The 19,244-nt window shown below is 34.3% G+C and overlaps 1 protein-coding gene across 5 annotated transcripts in view; it reads left to right on the plus strand.

Annotated features, from left to right (window-relative positions):
- Positions 1 to 6,230: 6,230 nt before the first annotated feature.
- LOC116342961 (potassium voltage-gated channel protein eag) overlaps positions 6,231 to 19,244 on the plus strand; it is a 75,833-nt gene continuing 62,819 nt past the window's right edge. Inside the window, exons 1-4 of one of the 5 annotated variants that reach the window (XM_031770801.1) lie at positions 6,234 to 6,586; positions 15,538 to 17,129; positions 18,249 to 18,676; positions 18,737 to 18,860. In XM_031770801.1, the coding sequence (XP_031626661.1) occupies positions 18,782 to 18,860 (79 nt within the window). In that variant the 5' untranslated portion in view covers positions 6,234 to 6,586; positions 15,538 to 17,129; positions 18,249 to 18,676; positions 18,737 to 18,781. Of the gene's footprint in view, positions 6,587 to 15,343; positions 15,454 to 15,537; positions 17,130 to 18,248; positions 18,861 to 19,244 lie in introns of those variants that run through there. The other 4 variants (XM_031770804.1, XM_031770800.1, XM_031770803.1 and 1 more) reach the window with 4 other exon arrangements.

The following is a 19,244-nucleotide window of genomic DNA, read 5'->3' on the forward strand; positions in this document are numbered from 1 at the left end:
GGCGCTGCTTCTACTTTCGGCTCCATGTGTGCGTTTTGCTGTTCTGTTGTGGTATGTTTATATTGACTGAACTGAATTTTTTTCGCCTATATACATTCTACTGTTGTCGTTTTACATTAATATTTCTTTTGAATAATTTTTTCAACCGTCGTTTTTTTGTTGTGGCTGCCTTTGTTATGAATAATTTTTCGTTCATTTATACGTCACTTTTGGATGAAATCACAACAAAAGCCTGACAATACAAAATTGTGTTAAATTGATTTCCATTTGGCGTGCAACCACACAGACTCATCACGTATCAAAGGCAGTTTGTGTGACTTTAATTTCGCGCAATAATGCCGCGTCATTCGATACTAACATTATTTATGTGTGAGACATTTTTTATGCAGTAGCTGACTCCTACCCTAACTTTGGTTTTTTTTAGTGCGTTACTTTTAGCGCTCTGCTTTAGTGCATCAGTTGCAGTAATTGCAAATTTTATTTGAACGTAGAAATGATAAAATTGTCGTTTGTATGCGCGTTCAACCTTCCACTATAGTTCGCCAATATGTAAGAGAAGCAAAAGACTTTTAAATGATTTGCTTGACATGGAGCAACAAACGCATTAAACGATACAATATAAGTGTGCGTTAAATAAAGCAACAAAACATGTGATAATATTGAAATGCGTTGGTGCAAATGAATTAGCAAGACTGAAATCCAAAATGAATTTACCAACTGCGCAATAAAACCATGTAGTAAATTGCAAAGAAGCGTACCGTAAGTATATAACATGTGGCTATTGCACGCAACGTCATTTTGACTTTATTCGTCTTCGCCGATTTTAAAATGTTGAGAGTATAATTTAAGTGGGCAATTTATTGAAAAAGGTGAACCAAGTGGAACGCATATAAAATACACACGATTCGTACACTGATTTCTAGCATTAACCAATTTCATGCGATACCACAACTCATTTATTCTAATTTACATTGAAACGAAGTAGCTCAGCTAATTTTCGTGAATTTCATTTGAAACTTATTTGTTACTTTTACAACGAAGAGCATTCATTTGTAGCATTGCATTTAACCATCCACAAGAGAGAGAGAGAGAGACTCAACAACATATTCCCGGTTGGATTTATTAGCACTCAAACTAAAATCCACAATAGTTCCATGTGTGAAAACATTGTCGTTGTTATATTGTCCAAAGACTTTGTTTGAGAACATCAACATTAACGAAGTAACGAATCGAAATTTAAACAAATAAATAATGCACTTAATTTCATATGGCTGTAAAACAAAATGAATTCAATGTTAGAATTTCAAATTGGATTCTTTCTCTCTTTCTCTGGGTGGACACAACGGAAATGTCACAATGAATGTAGAAAAGTTAGCAACTGATACACACCATCAGGCATTTGACCCATTTGCAAATTGTGAAATGAGCAAATTTCTCAAGTGTTATTCGACCATCATTTTATCATTCTCATTCTCAGTGGATTTTCACTTAAATTTATGTGGCGTATTCCATTTTATTTATGGAAACCCATAAAAATTCGGGATGAAAAACAGAGAAAAACTTTTTTCTTTCAAATGTACACATTGATACAGTTGACATTTTGTAAATTGATACCAAGTGCACATTTTACAAACTCAAAGCCAATCCAATTTCATGCAGAGATCAACCAAATAAACAATCAAATGCTATACATTTGATCGAATTTGTAAAATTGGCCAAAAATCTTTTAACACAGTAACTCTCATTCGTTGATTGAAAATTGAATGTGTAAACAAAAAAAGAGCATTTGCATCGCAATGTTGGGCATAAAATAAGGTGAAATAGTTTTGGTGTATAAGAATGGGAAATTGGCTGGCAAAAATGGGGAATTGACCCCCCAAAAATAGGGAATTGGCTGTCAAAAATGGTGCGTTTGGTTGTGACAAATGGGGAATTGGCTGTCGAAAATGTATCTTTTGGTTGTCAAAAATAGAAAAATTTGGCTGTCAAAAATGGGGAAATTGGCTGACAAAAATGGGAAAATTGCCCCCCAAAAATGGGGAATTGGCTGTAAAAAAATGCGTCGATAAAAAAAAAACGAAAAAAAATGTGTAAAAATTTCTTGAAAGTAAGAAAAAGTAATATTATTCGATGCAATTTGATACTTTAATTACATTATATTTCTTATGGTTTTTTGTCTTTTCTTCATTTCGTTGTTTCATATTGTTCCCCCGCTAGGGCTATCAATAAAATCCAATTATTCTTTGTTTCATCTGCTCGACAGCCAATTTCCCATTTTTTACAGCCAATTCCCCATTTTTACAGCCAATTTCCCATTTTTGACAGCCAATTCCTCATTTTTGGCTGCCGTAACCTCATTTTTGACAGCCAATTCCTCATTTTTGACAGCCAGTTCCCCATATTTGACAGAAAATTACTAATTTTTGACAGCCAGTTCCCCGTTTTTTGCAGCCAAATCCCCATTTTTGGGGGGCAATTTCCCCATTTTTGACAGCCACATTTTCCCACTTTTGACAGCCAAAAGCTACATTTTTGGCAGCCAATTACCCAGTTGTCACAACCAAATGCCCAATTTTTGACAACGAAACGCACCATTTTTGACAGCCAATTCCCTATTTTTGGGGGGTCATTTCCCCATTTTTGTCAGCCAATTTCCCATTTTTGACACACGTTTACCCTTTGCCATAAAATAAGCACATTGACGTGCAAAAAGTGTGCGGTCAGTGATTCGATAATTGATTTGATTTTTGTGCATACACACCTCTCATTTCAATTTAGATAATATGAAATAAAACAACAATTACAAAAATGCGGCACACTTTTGTGCAATATAATTGTTGGTGTGCATTCATAAACATGCAAACGAAATTGTACCGCCGACAGCAATAAATGCATCTGCATATAGAAAAGGTTCATTGTGGTTTTGTTGCGAACGCGTTGAATCATTTAAAATACATGATTGGAAATGTGCGTCATCGTTTCCAAACGCAAATGGAAAGCTTTATGTTGGTTTATAAGAACAAATACCGACAAATACATACTATACCATGCCATGGCTATGCCAATATCATAGCGGAAAAATGGAAATTCTATTTTTAGACATAATAAAAATAACCATCACGAAAGAGTTGCAGTGAAATTATCTCTATTGAAGGTTGCTCACCTCTTTCTCTCTCTGAATCACACACAAACACACTCACACACATTGGCTCCGACGTTAAATGCATGCAAAACTAGCTAACGAGACATGCAACGATATGGATAGAAGCAAATCATCCACACAGTGTTGTTTGTCTAACAGTAGTAGAGTGCTTGTGAGAAGAGAAAAAAAAGAGTTAATGGGATGAGAGAATGAGTGCAGGAAGGAAGCACGTATGAATGTGTATTATTATCGGAATAACAGCATTTAATCATTGTTTTAACCGTTGCCATCCAACCCAAAGTACAAAACGGGAATGTTTGGTGAAGAGCAGCGCGAAAACGAGATTCACTATGCAAACGATGAAACAATTATGCCAAACCATGTATTCTACGAAAATGATCTTTTTCTCACTCCGTGTTTTGTGTGTACGAACTATGAGAACGAAACTTGATGTATGGCCATTCGCTTCTTAACGATAAAATACAAAAGTAGAATTGCCACTTGTTCGTCGGTCGCACATTTTGTTCTCAGCAAAATGCACTTCCCACTTTTGATATCCATATTCGACATTTGGGTCAAAGTTGCCAGCATTTGGCGTGCTCTCGTTAGATGTGCTACATAATGATGTGACTTTTGTTCGAGTTTTTCTCTCTCAGCCATTTAGCCTGGAACACAAATCTCTTTGTTCATTCGCTTACCGTCAATTTTCTCTGTCTTGCTCTTTCGATTTTTCTTTTCCATTTTTGTCTGCGTACGATTTTCTGCCACATTTCAACTATTTGGTCTCGACCAGTTTCTATGTTGCCACTTCGCTTTACTATGTTTTGTCGATGTCATAATCACCACATTTATCATGAAACTGGAAAATATGTGTGTCAAAAACAAACGGATTCGGTTTTTTCATTCTTTGTTTGTACGATACGATGAAGAGAGAACATAACAAGAACTTTTCGCGTTGCACACATGAATGTTTAAAATATTGCCAGTGTTATGGCACAAGGAACATTTTGAATGCGTGCAACATTTTATAGTTTGAATGAAGGGTAACATATGTCACTGAATGTTATAACGAAATTGCATTTTCCAACGATGCACAACAGCATTGAAATCCAAAAATGTTGGATTCTCGATGAGGTTAAATCATTCTAATTTCAAAACCTCATACATAAGTCAGTTGGAATTGTTAGATTCCAACACAAACGCACGGATTGTTACTCACACGCACGGATGTGCATTTGGTAAAAATTAATTTTTGAGAGTAATACAATTTCTTCAATTTTGTCGCAAAATTCGAAAAATTTTAACCGATTATCTCACTTTTCAAACTCACGAGCTCTGATAGGTATTCAAAATGAATGCCGGAAGATATCCCAAAAATACTATTTTTTACCAAAAAAGAAAAAGACAAAAAGTCTTTCTGGCTTTTGGGAATGAATCTCATTTTCGACTTTGCGGAAAAATAAACATTTTGTAATCAAATGAATCCATTTTTTGTACAAAAAATATGTACTGCACTATTTATGCTCAAATTAAAATTTATATTCCAAAAAATGTTTGTTTTTAAATGTTCTGGAGACTTTGTGCCATGTTGTATCCTCTCTCACAATAATTTCCAAAGTCTTATTGTCTGAAAAGTTATAAGAAAGTTCTCACAAATACAAACAATCGAATCCTCGAAAAATGAAATGAAAAACAAGGGCCTCAATGTGTTACTGTGGCTCACTCCGTGCAGTACATCAAATTGCTTACTTTGTTGAAGACTTCAACGACTTGATGCATTCTACATAAAGCCACCAAATCCAAATGAATTCATTTTGTGAATGGAAACTTAAAAAAAGGGTTTTCCTTTCATTTCGAACAGATTTATTACACGTTACACCTGTGAAAAACAAAAAATCCAATTTACCCGTTAATTTGGAATACCCGTGATGGAATAATGTGATTTGACACTTTTTGTGGTTTTTATTTCGTTCTCACTGAAAACTATGACATGAAAAAAAAACAACAGAGAATAAAAATTAACACTTTTTATTTATGGATTCGAGCAACGACGAAGTAAAATAAATGGAATGAAGACAGTTGAAAGTTTCACCATTTAAATAAATAAAACTTGCTAAAAGATTATAAAAAGATATTCACACCATTTTTCATCAAACAAAATCCGCTCCGGCAAAGTTTTTATCCTGTAATTATAGAGGAATGAAATGTCTTTTTTTATGCTAGAAAGTTATTTTCAACTTGAAGTTTTTTTTGGCGGTTGTCGCCTCTGCTGTCGATGATGCTTCTTCTGCATTCGTATTCAATTTGCTTCGACGCAAGACTTAACAGAACGTTAAAATGATTTGTTTAAAAGCTTGCAATCGGGTGTTCATTCAAAGGTCTTTGTTCCATTGATAGTGTCACCCTGTGCCCGCTAAAACAATGTGGCCAAATTCCAATAGAAAACTTATTACCCCATACAATCGTCTTTGTCTAGCCCATACAAATTGTTATAGCTCATCGTGTTATCCACATTTATGTTGTTTTCGAATGTATCGAATGCGCCGATGCAAGAGTTGTCACAACATTCCCTCTTCTTAATTTTGTGTGTGTTTCCAGTTTTTATGCTTTGAATAATTGATAAGCTAAATCAATCAACGTTTTGAAATAAAGTCAACAGAAAAACTTATCGCCAAAGTTTTTATCACCCGACTTATTACAACCCTGATAAAATATAACTTATTTATGGTTTGTATGTGAAAAGCACACGACAGTTGTTAACCGTGGATTTTAACTGCCAGTTGCAAGTTAATACAGTCTTTCCAGTTGTTTGGCGGCTGGAAGAGGGCCGACGTATCCAGTCGTTGGAAAGTGGAGAGAGTGGTTAATGTTGAGGGTGCAGCAATGGCACAATACAGTACTAGTTAGAACGTTGCCTGAGAATAAACGGTATCGTTGTATGTTTCGCGCGTTCGTCTTCACTCACTGTGTATTTAGTCCATCGAATTGTGTTTTTTCAAAATTCCTCACTTCAAATTCTTCGAATGAAATAAATATTAATAAACTTTAAGTTATTCATTGTTTTTTTAAATCGCACACATTTGAACTAAATCCAATTGATTTGTGCTTCATATTTATACTTTTGTTTTGAAAGTTTTAAATTAATATTTAAACTAGAGTGTGCCAATGAATGCAAGTTTAAAAAAAACACGAAAATTTTAAGAGAAAATCGAAAAAGAAAAATTCATAGAAAAAATTTAAAACCAATTTGTGATTTATAAGTTTACTATCAATTGAAATAGTGACTAGTTTCGAGCAATATTTATATCAAAAACTCATTTGAGTATCAAAAAGTTGTGACCATTTGACAGAAATCGCCAAAATTTTGGACAAAAAAGAGCGGTGAAAATCTTTGACCGCAAAGAGAGAAAAGAACTGAAAAAATTGAAAAGTACATATCTCATGGTAAAAATTCAAGTACTCAACATTTATTGTATGTCGGTAGAGCATTCGAATTGTCCGAATCGAACAAACAAACAAAAAACATTTTTCGATAGAATTTGGGCGTTCAAGTGTGAACCATGTGCGAAAAGTCAGTGTGAAAAGTTTCATTGCATTTTATTTGTGAGAATAGGCAGAAAAGTTGAAAATGTGCAAATCGTTGGACGACTTTGAATTTGTTCCAAACAAACAAACAAAAAATCCGTGTGAAAAAGAAGAAAATGCTTTCTTCAAGCGAAACACATTAAAACGAAAATGCTACGTTAACTAGACCAAAGCAAACATTTTTGGCTTGTAGAATTAAAGCCGTTGCGATGGGGTATTCTGGCGATTTTAACGATTTTTCATTTGCCAGTTACGAATGTAGAGTTTCAGCCGTTGGTCTTTGTGCTCTCATTTTGCCCGTGGTCGATTTTTCTTTCATTCTGTGTACACATATTTGGCTGAGCACTTTCGTTCATTGCCTCATGCTTTCTTATGGATTTTTTTTTCATTGTTTCTTTGCATTTTCTCTTGTGAATTCAGTCTCGGTCTGTGTTCTCTATTTCGGTTTTTTTCTTCGAACCTTGTTCATTTATTATTGTAACATTCATTCGGTTCTTTGGGGTGTATAACATTTCAACGGGATACATGTGTGTGATATATATATATGGTCTTGTAGTGTGTGGTTTGTGAAACTTACCTCTAATCTGCACACGAGTGTGTAAAAGCGGAAATTTAAACAACATTCGTGAGTTGAATGCAACATTGAACTGCTTGCTGTCGCTGACTGGTGTTTGGGTAGTTTCGGTGCATTCACTTATATAATTTCGTAATTGAATGAACAATCTACCTAAAAAAACAACGATTACCCTGAATCATGGTGGAAAAACTTTCTTAACATTTCAAAATGCTGATATACACCTTTATTGAGCGAAAAAAAAACTCCGTCTTGTTCAAACGTAATACGGAGTGTGTGATTTGCTGCCATTAATGATGAAATTATTTATAATTATTAATTCAAATGCAGAGGAAACCAAGTTGATGAATGAGATTACTTGCGTGTTTTATTTCATTTTCAAAACTAACCTAAACTTTTCTTTTAATGTTTCAACGTGTTGTTACCTAACATAAGCAAAATCTAGAAAAAAAATTATATCGATTTTCACATACAATTTTATTTCTTGATTTGTTTGTTTTCTGCACTTTCCTCCATAATAATATCCCTTTAAATCAATTGTTTGAGTATACGAATGGAAAGTTATTCGTTAAAATGTGGTTAGTTCCGGTTGGTTATGAAAGAAGAAAACTATGCGGAATTTCTCGAACATTTCAAAATTCGGACGTTTTTTATATTTGAACACGCATCATTGTTTGGTTTACACAGAAACCTTTGAATGTGATTTTTCGGGAAAAAATAGAAGTTCCGCAAGTTCAACAGCCGATATGATTGAAGCGTGAAAAGCCACTTTATGTGTCAGTGTTTTCTTTTCTTAATGCTCACTTCAACAATTTGCTCCAAGCCGTCGCTTTTGTGCCATTCTTTCTTCGTTTTTTTTTTCACTGAAAAATATTCACATCGCGTATTATTATTATGATCAGAATTTCCAGCAGTGTGTTCAATGGTGCTCATTTTTATGGGAAAAAACCCCATTGCCTCGATTCCATCATTTCCGTTTGGCAACTCCATTTCAAATATTTTATTTTTGTTGGTTTGATTCCGAATCATTGTTATGCCATATTATTTTTCTCGCTTTCTTCTCACTGTTGATCACAAATATATTATATTGCGATGTTTTACGGTCTGACTGGCTTTCATTTTCGATTCCCGAATGAGAGTTTCGATGAGATACCATTTGGCATTGTGCTCAGACTCGAGTAAATGCAACCACAGTGCTTCACCCATAAAAACAACAACAAAAGCACCATTTTATGTATTACAAACGTTCGGTCGGCAGAGAAGTATTTTACAGATATCAACAAATACCAAGAAAATATATAAGTCGACAAGTAAAAAGGAATAGTGCTGAAGGGAATAAAACAGAATGAAATGACAAAGAAACAATATTAAAAACAAAAAAACTATATGCCATTGTTTTAGTAGCCATTTCGTAAACATCGTGTGTATGAAAGCATGCAGACAAAATAATAGCGAAAAAACCTAAGTAAATACAAATGTACCGATTCACCCATCTATTTAGATGACTCGAAATCAAACAACCAAAACAAATACTATTTATTTGCAATGTTGCTGGTACCGAACGAACGTTTGCACTGTTGTCAGTGCTGGTGGTACTTTGCTGTGCACCATTTTTGCTTGAGAACAAATGGAGCAAATTTTTGTGAAAATAAATAAAACCAATTGAAAAACACAGTTTATGCGAAATAAAGTCTCGAGAGAATAAAAGGTTTTGTTTAGCAAACGTGTCGGAGCTTTCAAAGTTTCTTATTTCCCTTCGCTCACTTTGCTCGATCGAATCGATTTAGCTAAATACGACCTTTTTGAAACTTTGTCTCAAGATCCAAAAGAATCCGCATAAAGCCAATCAAATATAATAACAAAAAAAGGAGGAAAGTAGTGTATAAAAATAGACCTTTATTGTCTCTGGCTCGCTCTCTCTATCTCTCTCTCTCACTCGCTCTCAATCAAAAAACGTCTTATGAACGAAAAATAGTTGTTCGACCAGCGCCACCACTATTAATCCTCTCAATTTATTTCATTTTGCAAGTACATTTTCCGTCTCGGAAACTCCAACAATATTCATTTCTGTATAAACCAGAGAGAAAATTATGTGAAAAATACACACACCCCAAAAAAACGAGTTAAACGATGTACTGCTAACGAGGCACAAAGGAATTAACTCGCCCGTGCATACAAATAACAAAAACATATACAAAAACAAACTCGGAGCTTATCTTGTGTTTTTGTCAAGTATAAATCATGCAAAATCCGCCTTTTTAAAATAACATTTGCTTGTTTTCTTTTCCAACGATGAGAATGCAGATGTAATGCAGTTGAAATGATAAATTCTGGCGTAAAAGTTATTTGTTTCAGAAATGACAAGAGACAAAAAAGCAGCCAAACTCAGTGGTGCATATTAACGACAATTCATTTTTGACAATTTGACAGCTGAATCGAAAGTTTCTTCTCTTCGCCATAATATTCAGTCCAAAAGTTATTTCATCATTACATTAAATACACCACTGTGCACCGTCAATTCATGCTCTGCATTCGAGCTGGTGCACTTGGTACTTTGGAAATGACAAAAACAAAATTGAATTCGGTGTGCACTTACGAAAAAAGTTTTTTGCTTATTTCTTACAAAATTGCAGAATAATAAGTAAGTATAATAATTATTATGGTTGTTGCGGAAAGAACGATAACGAAAACACGATTTCACTGCGTATCTTTTTAAAGAAGTTCAAACATGTAACATGGGTAACGTGTATGGTGTAAATTTGGGGGAAGTTTTTTTTGATTACTTTTGGCTCATATACGTGCAAATTATAGTTGAAAATTCAATTTCCTACAGTTGCATGCGTCTATTTGATGTTTATTGCCTGGAACTTTGTAACTTTTATTGCAAATGACACGAAACATCCGTTTTTCCATAGAATCTTTGCAGTCTCAGCATGGCATTACTGTAAATAATTTCGTAGTTAATCTTTAATCCGACAATAAAAACGAGGAAATAAGTGTACATTTATCGTCTTGACTTGTTGGACGAATCTTCTTTTCCGGCTCAAGCTGTTTTCCGTGCTTTTTTCGGTACGAAAAGTCGCAAACAGAGCAGCGCACTATGTAGTGTGTGCTCACAATTCAATCGTGTTATTTGTTGCATTTTTCAATTTTTATAATATGCGTAACATTGGATTTTCTTGGAAAATCTTTAAATCTATTAGGTTGAAGAAGATTAAAGTAAAGTTCAACTGTAATACGATTTAAAAAACGTAATCTCAAGAGAATATGGAACAGGATCCATGCAAAACCACTTGACTTTCAAAGCTCATTTGATTGATTGACAATCATTTTTTTTCCATTCTATGAGAATCAACAAGAATGCCATTGACGATGTCAATCGTTAGATTTAGAAGGCCACCCACGGTGACACCGTAAATTGGGATAAAATAAGTCTTTATACACAGATCAATACGCTTTAAATATAGCAAAAAATTGAAAAACAATATCGCTCATTTTATGCTGTGATGAATCAAATGTCTCAAATGGATGAAATATCTAAAAATAGCTTTCCATTGAAATGAGAGGTATAACATTCAAACCACAATCCAATCTAAATATTACCTCAACGACCGCTATGTGCTGTTTACACATTTTGCATACAAAAAATCAATAGGGAATGCTCTATTATAGGTAACGAAAAGAATGTGTGTCATCTAATGGATAACCAAAGCTGTTGTGAGTTCACCATTTTCTATGGATTCACAAAGAATAACATTTTTTTTTGCAGAACAAAACAAGAGTATAATATCCGGAAAATAAGAACAAAATATACAGAAAAAAACATAATCCATACATCAAATGACGATATGAGCACACTTGAATGGTACGACACATGTGAGTTGAACGAATGAAAGAGGGAAAAACATGCACAGTATGAGCTAGGCCTTCTATAGAAACAAGAGTGAACAGAAAACATGCTGAATGCTAAATAATGGATTGTAATTGAAAACAAATGGAAATAGTATCCCACATATATCGCAAATTTGCTCTAGATTTTCCACAGCTAACCACGACAACAACATTTTTATACTCCCTTTGCGCGCCACTTTGGTACATTGATCATTTGAGCCGAGTCGAGGCGACACAATTAAAGAACACACACATTCCGTTAGTCGCATTAAGCAACGGCTTCGTCTCATCGTCGGCTATTGTTTCAAAGCCAACAGAATGAGAGCTGGAAAAATAGTGAACGGAAGGAAGAAAAAAGCGCATTAAAGATAAAAGGCGTGAGAGAGTGAGAGATTTAAAGAGAAAAAAATAACATTGTATATGTTCCGAAATAAAAGAATAGAAAAAAAAATGTGGGAAATAAATGAGTGAGTTGAGCATATGAAAAAAAAAGAACTGTGTGTTTATCGGAAGTGAAATCATGTACAAAGGAGGCCAAGCAGTAGGTAATCGAGCGAAAATGGAATATTGCTGTTGCAAATGGCTACAAAATGCGAACTCGATGTTCATTTTGGCCCAATTGCTTAGAGTGTCGTCGGTTTTTTTTTCATTGCTCTCTGTCATCATCCTTCTACAATGTAATGGTTATTCAATATGCGTTTTAGTCGCTTTTTATATATTCACATACTCTCTCCTTGATATATCTATAAACCTTCGTCACCATGGGATTAGCACAGTAAAATACATTTAAATATTGACGCCATTTGATTCCCATGTAAATCATCACCATTGCAACTTTCGAATTCTTCAGTACTACAGACATTTTCTGAAATAGATGTGGTACAGCATTGGCCATTTGTGATTTGAGAAATGTGTGACATAAAGCAAATTGATGGTGTGCAGAAAACTGTGCACAACGACAGCTGCAAATGTATATATAATTGAATACTGTGTGTGTTAAGTAAACTTTTTTATAAAATTAAATGTCTCACAACAAGCAGAAAAATGCTTGCGATAAAAATCTAATGAAATACCATTTCTTCTGGAACCCTACTCCATAAAAAAATGTTATGCCATGTTTTGAAAAATGTTTATATTAATAAAAAAAGCATTTGTAAAATCTGCTCGGTTTTCAAGTCGTTAAGTTGAAAACGGTTGCCACTTATTGTGTGCACCATCCCTCGGTGCATTCCAAATTCAATGAGAGAAGATAAGAAATGAATTGTCCACGTCTCAAGTATTCATCTCATTAAAACTCGTTAATGTTGTCAATTAAAAGTAATTTATTCATAATTTTCTTTTGTACGGTTACCGCCATTTCTCTACCGATCTCTCCCTTTTACATTCTGTCTACTGGCCATGATGAAAGAATGAAATTAAGCACGGGAGTATCAAATACCAAGAGATAAGAGTAGGAATTGCTGCAGACAAAAGTGAGAAAAAAATGCTTTGTGCTAAAAGTGCGATAGGTTCCAGAGTTTATCCAACTTATCAACGTTAATTTTGGCAATCTTCATTTTATCGTCCATTTTTTACGAAAGACTTGGCATTTGCCATGATCTTTTATCCTTTTAATTTAGACATTCAGTATGGGTCTTCTTATTTTCAACGTCAAGCGCGAAAAAGCAAATATCAAAATACAGAGGGCACTCTTTTTCTACTTTAGTCGTATTACACAATGAGCTTGAACAAACAAACTTGAAGTTGAACCAGCAGTTTTTTACATACACTTTCTATGACCTTTTTCTCTACAACTGGACATTCAAACTTGGAACAACTCTAAAGCGCAGACAGAAAACAAATACACAAAAACTTCAAACCATTCAATATTTCCATTCTATTTTTCGTTCAAATTAGAAAAAAAATCGTTCTGAAATTCATGCAAGCAAATGTTATGTTGTTTGTAATTTCTATATTTATCTTTTAATGATTGTGCAGTGTTTGATAATTTCCAGCTCATGGTTTTTTGTCTGCAAATGCATTTTTGATGGTGGCTGATATAATTATTGTGATTTCCAAAAGCTACTACAATTACGATATACTTGGAGCATAGTTTTTTGTTATGCGTCACCATTGAGCTCATTGAAACATGAAGAGGGCCAAGCGTTCTTTCTAGAAAGTGATTCAAGTAAATGCGAAATTAACGACTATTGCTTCATAGATTGTGTAAGATTGCTAAAGTTTTGATTGCATTTAATTACAAAAACTAAAGCGAATGAGAAAAAACGGTGCTTGTTATTATAACGGTAATAGTTATTTATTTTGCTGTTTTTTTTCTTATTTTCATTTTTTTTTTTTTTCAATGGAAGTTTCGTGCAAAGATTATGAAATTACAAAGAGTTCGAAATTTTTCTGTGAATTTTTCTCTAATCACCTTAAAAACGTAGCAGTTTATGTCGTTTTAATTATTTATCGGTTACTTTTGGACGTTCAATCATGCAGAACATGTCTAACATTAAAAGCGGCCACACATTTTTTTCCGCTTCCAATATTTAATGTGTCCGTAAAGTTTCCTGACAAGCAATATTTTCAATTTTCCATATAAAGAACCGGTTGCCAAGAACGAACGAAAATGGTGAAATAACCAAGGGAAAAAAGAAAAGGGAATGAAAATATGTGTTACAACATGACAAATAACTGTGCAAAAATCGGTTGGCTAGACATAACTTGAGCTTTAAAAGCCATTGTTCATAATTTACGTTGGAACGAATGAAAATAAGAAGCAGCACAGCATTGGCTACAAATTTGAAGCGAAAAGCAACGAAATAAAAAATCATTAACTATTTAAGGATGTGGAGTGAACAAACAAAAAATACACATCAGAATTACACAGAGTTCGTGTGTTGGCGGTGAACGAACGAGAATGAAAATCCATTTTTCATGTTGCCTTTTATTTATCAAGCTGTTGAGAAATGGAAATGATCTCTTTGATAAAATATGGACATCAACTAAGGCATGCAACAACAAAATCATGCTCATCACCTTCTCTCCCTTTGTCGATACAACAACTTAGTGCATTTCCAGCAATTCGTTTGGCAAAAATGACGATGAAAAATGTAACAAATCCCATTTTCTGACATCGACCAAAATTCAAGGTTTTTTTCTTCGCTTTCTGGACGACTACATGCATTGCCTGATATATTTGGTTCTGCTTATTTGTTAGCACAACATATATAATCTAATCTAAAATCAGCAAAACAGTGTTTTTTTGGATTCATTTTTAAAAATCGATATATACGCTACTCAATCTCAAAACCAAGATGAATGGTATTAAATTTTGATGCTAAAGAGGCCTAAAGCAATCGAGGGATATTTATATTCAAATTCTACAATCTTGGCAATTATTCGAATTAATTGGCAATTGCATGAATCATATTCGGGATTTTATCCACTGTCTCAACTAACGCTTCATTTGAGTCTCAAGAGAGGCATCTACGGCTTTCAGGCACAACCCATATATATGGCCAGTGCAATTCTACTCGCAGGCGTCAGTCACTCTTACGCGGAAAATGCATAATAAATGAACATTTGTGTTATTAACTTGAATTTCATCTTTTATTAACAACTTCGTTGGAGAGAAAATGTAAATAAGAAAAAGATGCCATTTTAATCATATATTTGCCAAATTTTGCTGAGCATAAAATGGTGTGTTCAAAGTCATTTGTTCGGCCTGACACATCTGTGATATCGTCCAAACACTTTCATTTCATGCTTATTTTCCATTATTCATAGAGCTTTCAACATCTCCCCCAAAAAGCGAAGTCTCGTCTCTGTATGTGGACCGACGCCGTTGAAACGGATGTCAACATTTTCAAAGTATGTTTTGTTGCATGTACCGAAAATCCGAACGAAATCAATTCATCCGAAATTTGTCGTTTTCAACGTCAATCGCTTTGTTTTCACATGAATGTATCCATATAATTGATTATGAGAATCGTATTTTATCGCTTTATTTTCTGAATGAATAAAGCGCGTGATTTTCATGCTACATAGATTTACCAAACAGAGATTATCGCTCCAATCCTGTCAATCAGCATTATTTTTATGTGTTACATCCAAACACCCAGATAGAAATCAATATTTTTATGACACATTTATTTTTGGTTGTGTACATTTCAGTAATTTCATCGTTATGATCGTTGTAAGCGTGTTTCATTAAATGCAACATAAAATCGACGAAAATCGCAAGCAATATTGTACATTTCGGAAAATTGGATTCAGTGTGCGTTTTTGTTTTGTTTCAGTTACGTTTTATTTGCAAATATTCAGCGTTTCAATGGAATGTTTTTTTTGTCTCTTTTTTCAGGAATAGCAATCAACGTTCCGTTTGAAAGAGCCAACAGCATCGTTTTACTAGGACTTAATAAGCGACATACATTGAAAAATTAATAGAGACGAAAATTGCAATTGTGGCAAATAAAGTATGTGGAATCCAATCAACAATCTCACCGGGGGCTCTATGGCCAAAAATATTGAATGCATACACATGGTATAAATACCGTATATCCTACATACAGGAAAAATAAATCGCCATACGAAAACATTAGTGTAAACATTTCATAGAAGAGTTAAAGTAAACAATTAGTTCAAGTTATAGATAAATTCAAATGTTTAAATTGTGTACGGTCAATTAAAAAAGATTACAATATATGGTCGCATTTGTTTTGGTTTCGGATGCAATATTAATTATCTCTGTCGCGCTCTCACTCTCGCCGCGCTATGTGTGAATGTGTAATTTACGTGAAATAAAGATAGTTAAATGCAATAAATAATATTCATAGTGAAAATATATCGCTTCCGTTGTCTGGTGCGGGCGCGTCCATTTGTAATTTCGGCTCTTGATACGAGAATAGTGAAAACTCTAATTTAGAAAATCAGCGCAATAAAATGCATTTAATATGGTTTATGGCAAGGACTGCGTTTCGATGTTGATGATGGTCCATATAATATCCTCTGTTTTATTGTGTGCACCGTTTGTCCCAGCATTTCCAAGTGTTGTAAAGTAACCGAATAAATTGCTTTTAAAGTCGTTTCGTTTTTTGGCAAAACGTGTAGATGTGAGTGTGTATAAAAGGCTAATTAAGTGTCGTCGCCGTTTATGTTCCTCTCTCATTTTCATTTTTATTTTTATTCCACGTAATTTCGTGTTCGAATCCGTAATATTGGATACAGTCTCGATATAAACACACACATACATAAAGAATCAAACGGAATATCGTGTGCTATCCAGTGATTAGGCATGTTCGCAAACAGTAATCATAATAAAATCGAGGAAAACGATCATAAAATGTAAAAAGAAATTAAAATATTGTGTTTTCATGCATTTGAATTGGTGCTTGTGTGTTGTTTTTGGGTGTGTGTGTGTAAATTATTCAGTCTTCAGTATGCACGCATATAAATAAATACGTAGGTAATGGGAATTCTTTTGCACAACCACTACATCGACTGAACTTTTTTTTACTTAATGTTGATTACGGTTATTTGGTTGCCGTATTGGAAAGCACTCTTGGTGTATTGGGAAAATAAAGTGGCGAATATATGGCCATATATTGAAAAGGACGCAGGCAAAAATTCAAGCTCATAAAATATAACCATTTGCACGCGACGCCATTCGCGCTATATATACCGGCATTCAAAAGTCTACACCACAACCATACAAAACACACAGCGATACGGCAATGAGAGAATGAAACGTCAGAGAAAAACACAGCGACGTCAGCAAGTTCGGGTTTCATATTGGAATTAATACGGATTTTCTATTATGCTGAATAAAATAGTAAATAGAATGATGTTTACGCTGCAGAAGTTGATTCCAGCTAACATAAGACATCGCACTCAAGCATTATCATCATTTACAACAAATCTGGAGGTTATCGATCGGCCGACAAATGTAATGGCGTAAGTTGTTCAATAATTCATACACGAATAAGCTCCCCAGCTAATCTCACATGCAAGGCAACGCTGAACATTTCTCATATATTTGGATATATTTTATATGTATATGCAGTGAAAAACGAGAGCGAATACGGCGCAACAGCGCCTGACTCCATCAAAATGCGATCGCCTACTGTAGGTCGCAGGTAGTTGAATACAACCACAACAACAAAAATACATACCAAACAAACTAGAAACCCACAGCGAGTGATTTAAATACTCGCGCTGATGCATGCAAATCTCCTTCCGCATTAGACAAAAAGGTGGGAAATACAGAGTAAATGAAAAAAGAGGTCGTGACCAAAAATATTTTATACTGTTGGTTTGCTCTTTGCATTACTAGGCTTAAATTCGCGTATTTCTTATTTATAACATGGTATTTACGTTACTCATTCGTAATGTTTACGACCAAATGCGCACTGAATGGATATTTAGCAGCCACACATTAGATATACATACCGCACATACGATTTCTCATCTTCTTCTTCTCTTTCTCTCTTCTTCTCTTTATCTCTCTTTCACCTTTCCACTCTCTGCATCTCCGCAGTACAGAAGGCGAGAGAGAGAGAGAGAGAGAGAGAGATGAGTGAAAAACAAACAAAGTGCGAAAATTTATAACAAAAATAATCAAGAAAATGTATAGTTTTATGGTTTTATCGGAACCTTGCCAAATGAAAATTTATATGTGAAGTAAAAGCCATAACTGCACGGAAAACGGAAGCGCCAACCTTTTTTTCTCCACTCTCTCATATGGTGCTTTATTTGCTTCACTTCGATATCTATGTTTTAATGCGGTGAGATGGTGCATTCAGGCGTTTTTCGCTTTTTATCGTTGTTTTTGTTATCTTTCGGAGAAAAAATGTCGGTTCTAAAGCTCTCGACCGTTCAACTTTTCGCTTTACAAACACATTGCTTCTGTTCAATTGACTTTCAAACGACCATTTTAACCATTCGATAACCACAAATCTTAACTTTTTTTTATTTACGAGAAGAAGATCATAAAAAAAACAGTTTGAAATTTCAATTGAATATTTATTTTTAATCAAATCTGTGTTTCTTTTTTGTTTTGCTTTGATTTTTCAGGCATTAAACGAGTGCGAAATACCTTTACGAAGAAGAGTGATTTCACATTGAATTATCGATTTGGAAACAACACAACAAAAAAGAGTGTACAAACACAAAAACGAGAGAAAGATCGACTAATTGATTGCAAGTATTTGTCCACGACAGCAACAAAAAAATTGAGTGCAGAGAGTGCACTTGAAGTGGAAAATAAATTTGTTGATTGTGTATCGATTCTCCTTTTTGCCTCCATATTCAACGAACACGCATTTGTACACACATCTGTGAAATCAACCATTTGGATAAAAAAAAAAACAGCAATCAAAAGAGGAAAAAAAGTGTTTTCGTAGTCGCAATTAATTTTTCCTCAAAAAAACCTCAAGTCATCGATTATTCAAGCGAGAAAAAAAGCAGTGCTTGTATGTGTAAACGGGCGTATGCCAATAAAGGTATCGTTGTGAGCATACAGTTTGTGTGAAACGAAAACGGTTTCTTTATTCAATTTTCAGCGTCAGTTTGTTGAATCAAAACGAAATTGTAGATAATTTACAAAGATGCCCGGCGGACGCAGAGGTTTGGTTGCACCACAAAACACATTTCTCGAAAATATCATTCGACGATCCAATTCACAACGTAAGTACCATCAATATCTTCTTTTTCCTTTTTTTCACTTTGTCAATTTGAAAAATGAGATAGGTAAAAACGACAAGTACCGACGAAATTTAACGAAATTCTTTTGCGGCGGTAAAACGAAATACGTCAGAAATGTTTTATTTACCAAATAGCACTGTTGAATTGACTTTGACCACAAAATTGAAGGAAAAAAAGAAGACGAAAAACTTTTTGTCAGTTTCCGATTTCATTTTTTATACTATTGAAAAAGCAGCGCGATGACAATGAAAAGTTTGAAAAATATCTTCTTTGTGAAATGTATGCGGTTGCACACATCTTCTCCACAGACCAATTCAATATATTTGAAATGAAGTTTGGCCAGGCTTAAAAATTGAGAGAAAAAAA

This window comes from Contarinia nasturtii, unplaced genomic scaffold (assembly GCF_009176525.2).
Source record: "Contarinia nasturtii isolate CC-2019 unplaced genomic scaffold, AAFC_CNas_1.1 Cnas_scaffold_928, whole genome shotgun sequence".
Taxonomy (NCBI): domain Eukaryota; kingdom Metazoa; phylum Arthropoda; class Insecta; order Diptera; family Cecidomyiidae; genus Contarinia; species Contarinia nasturtii.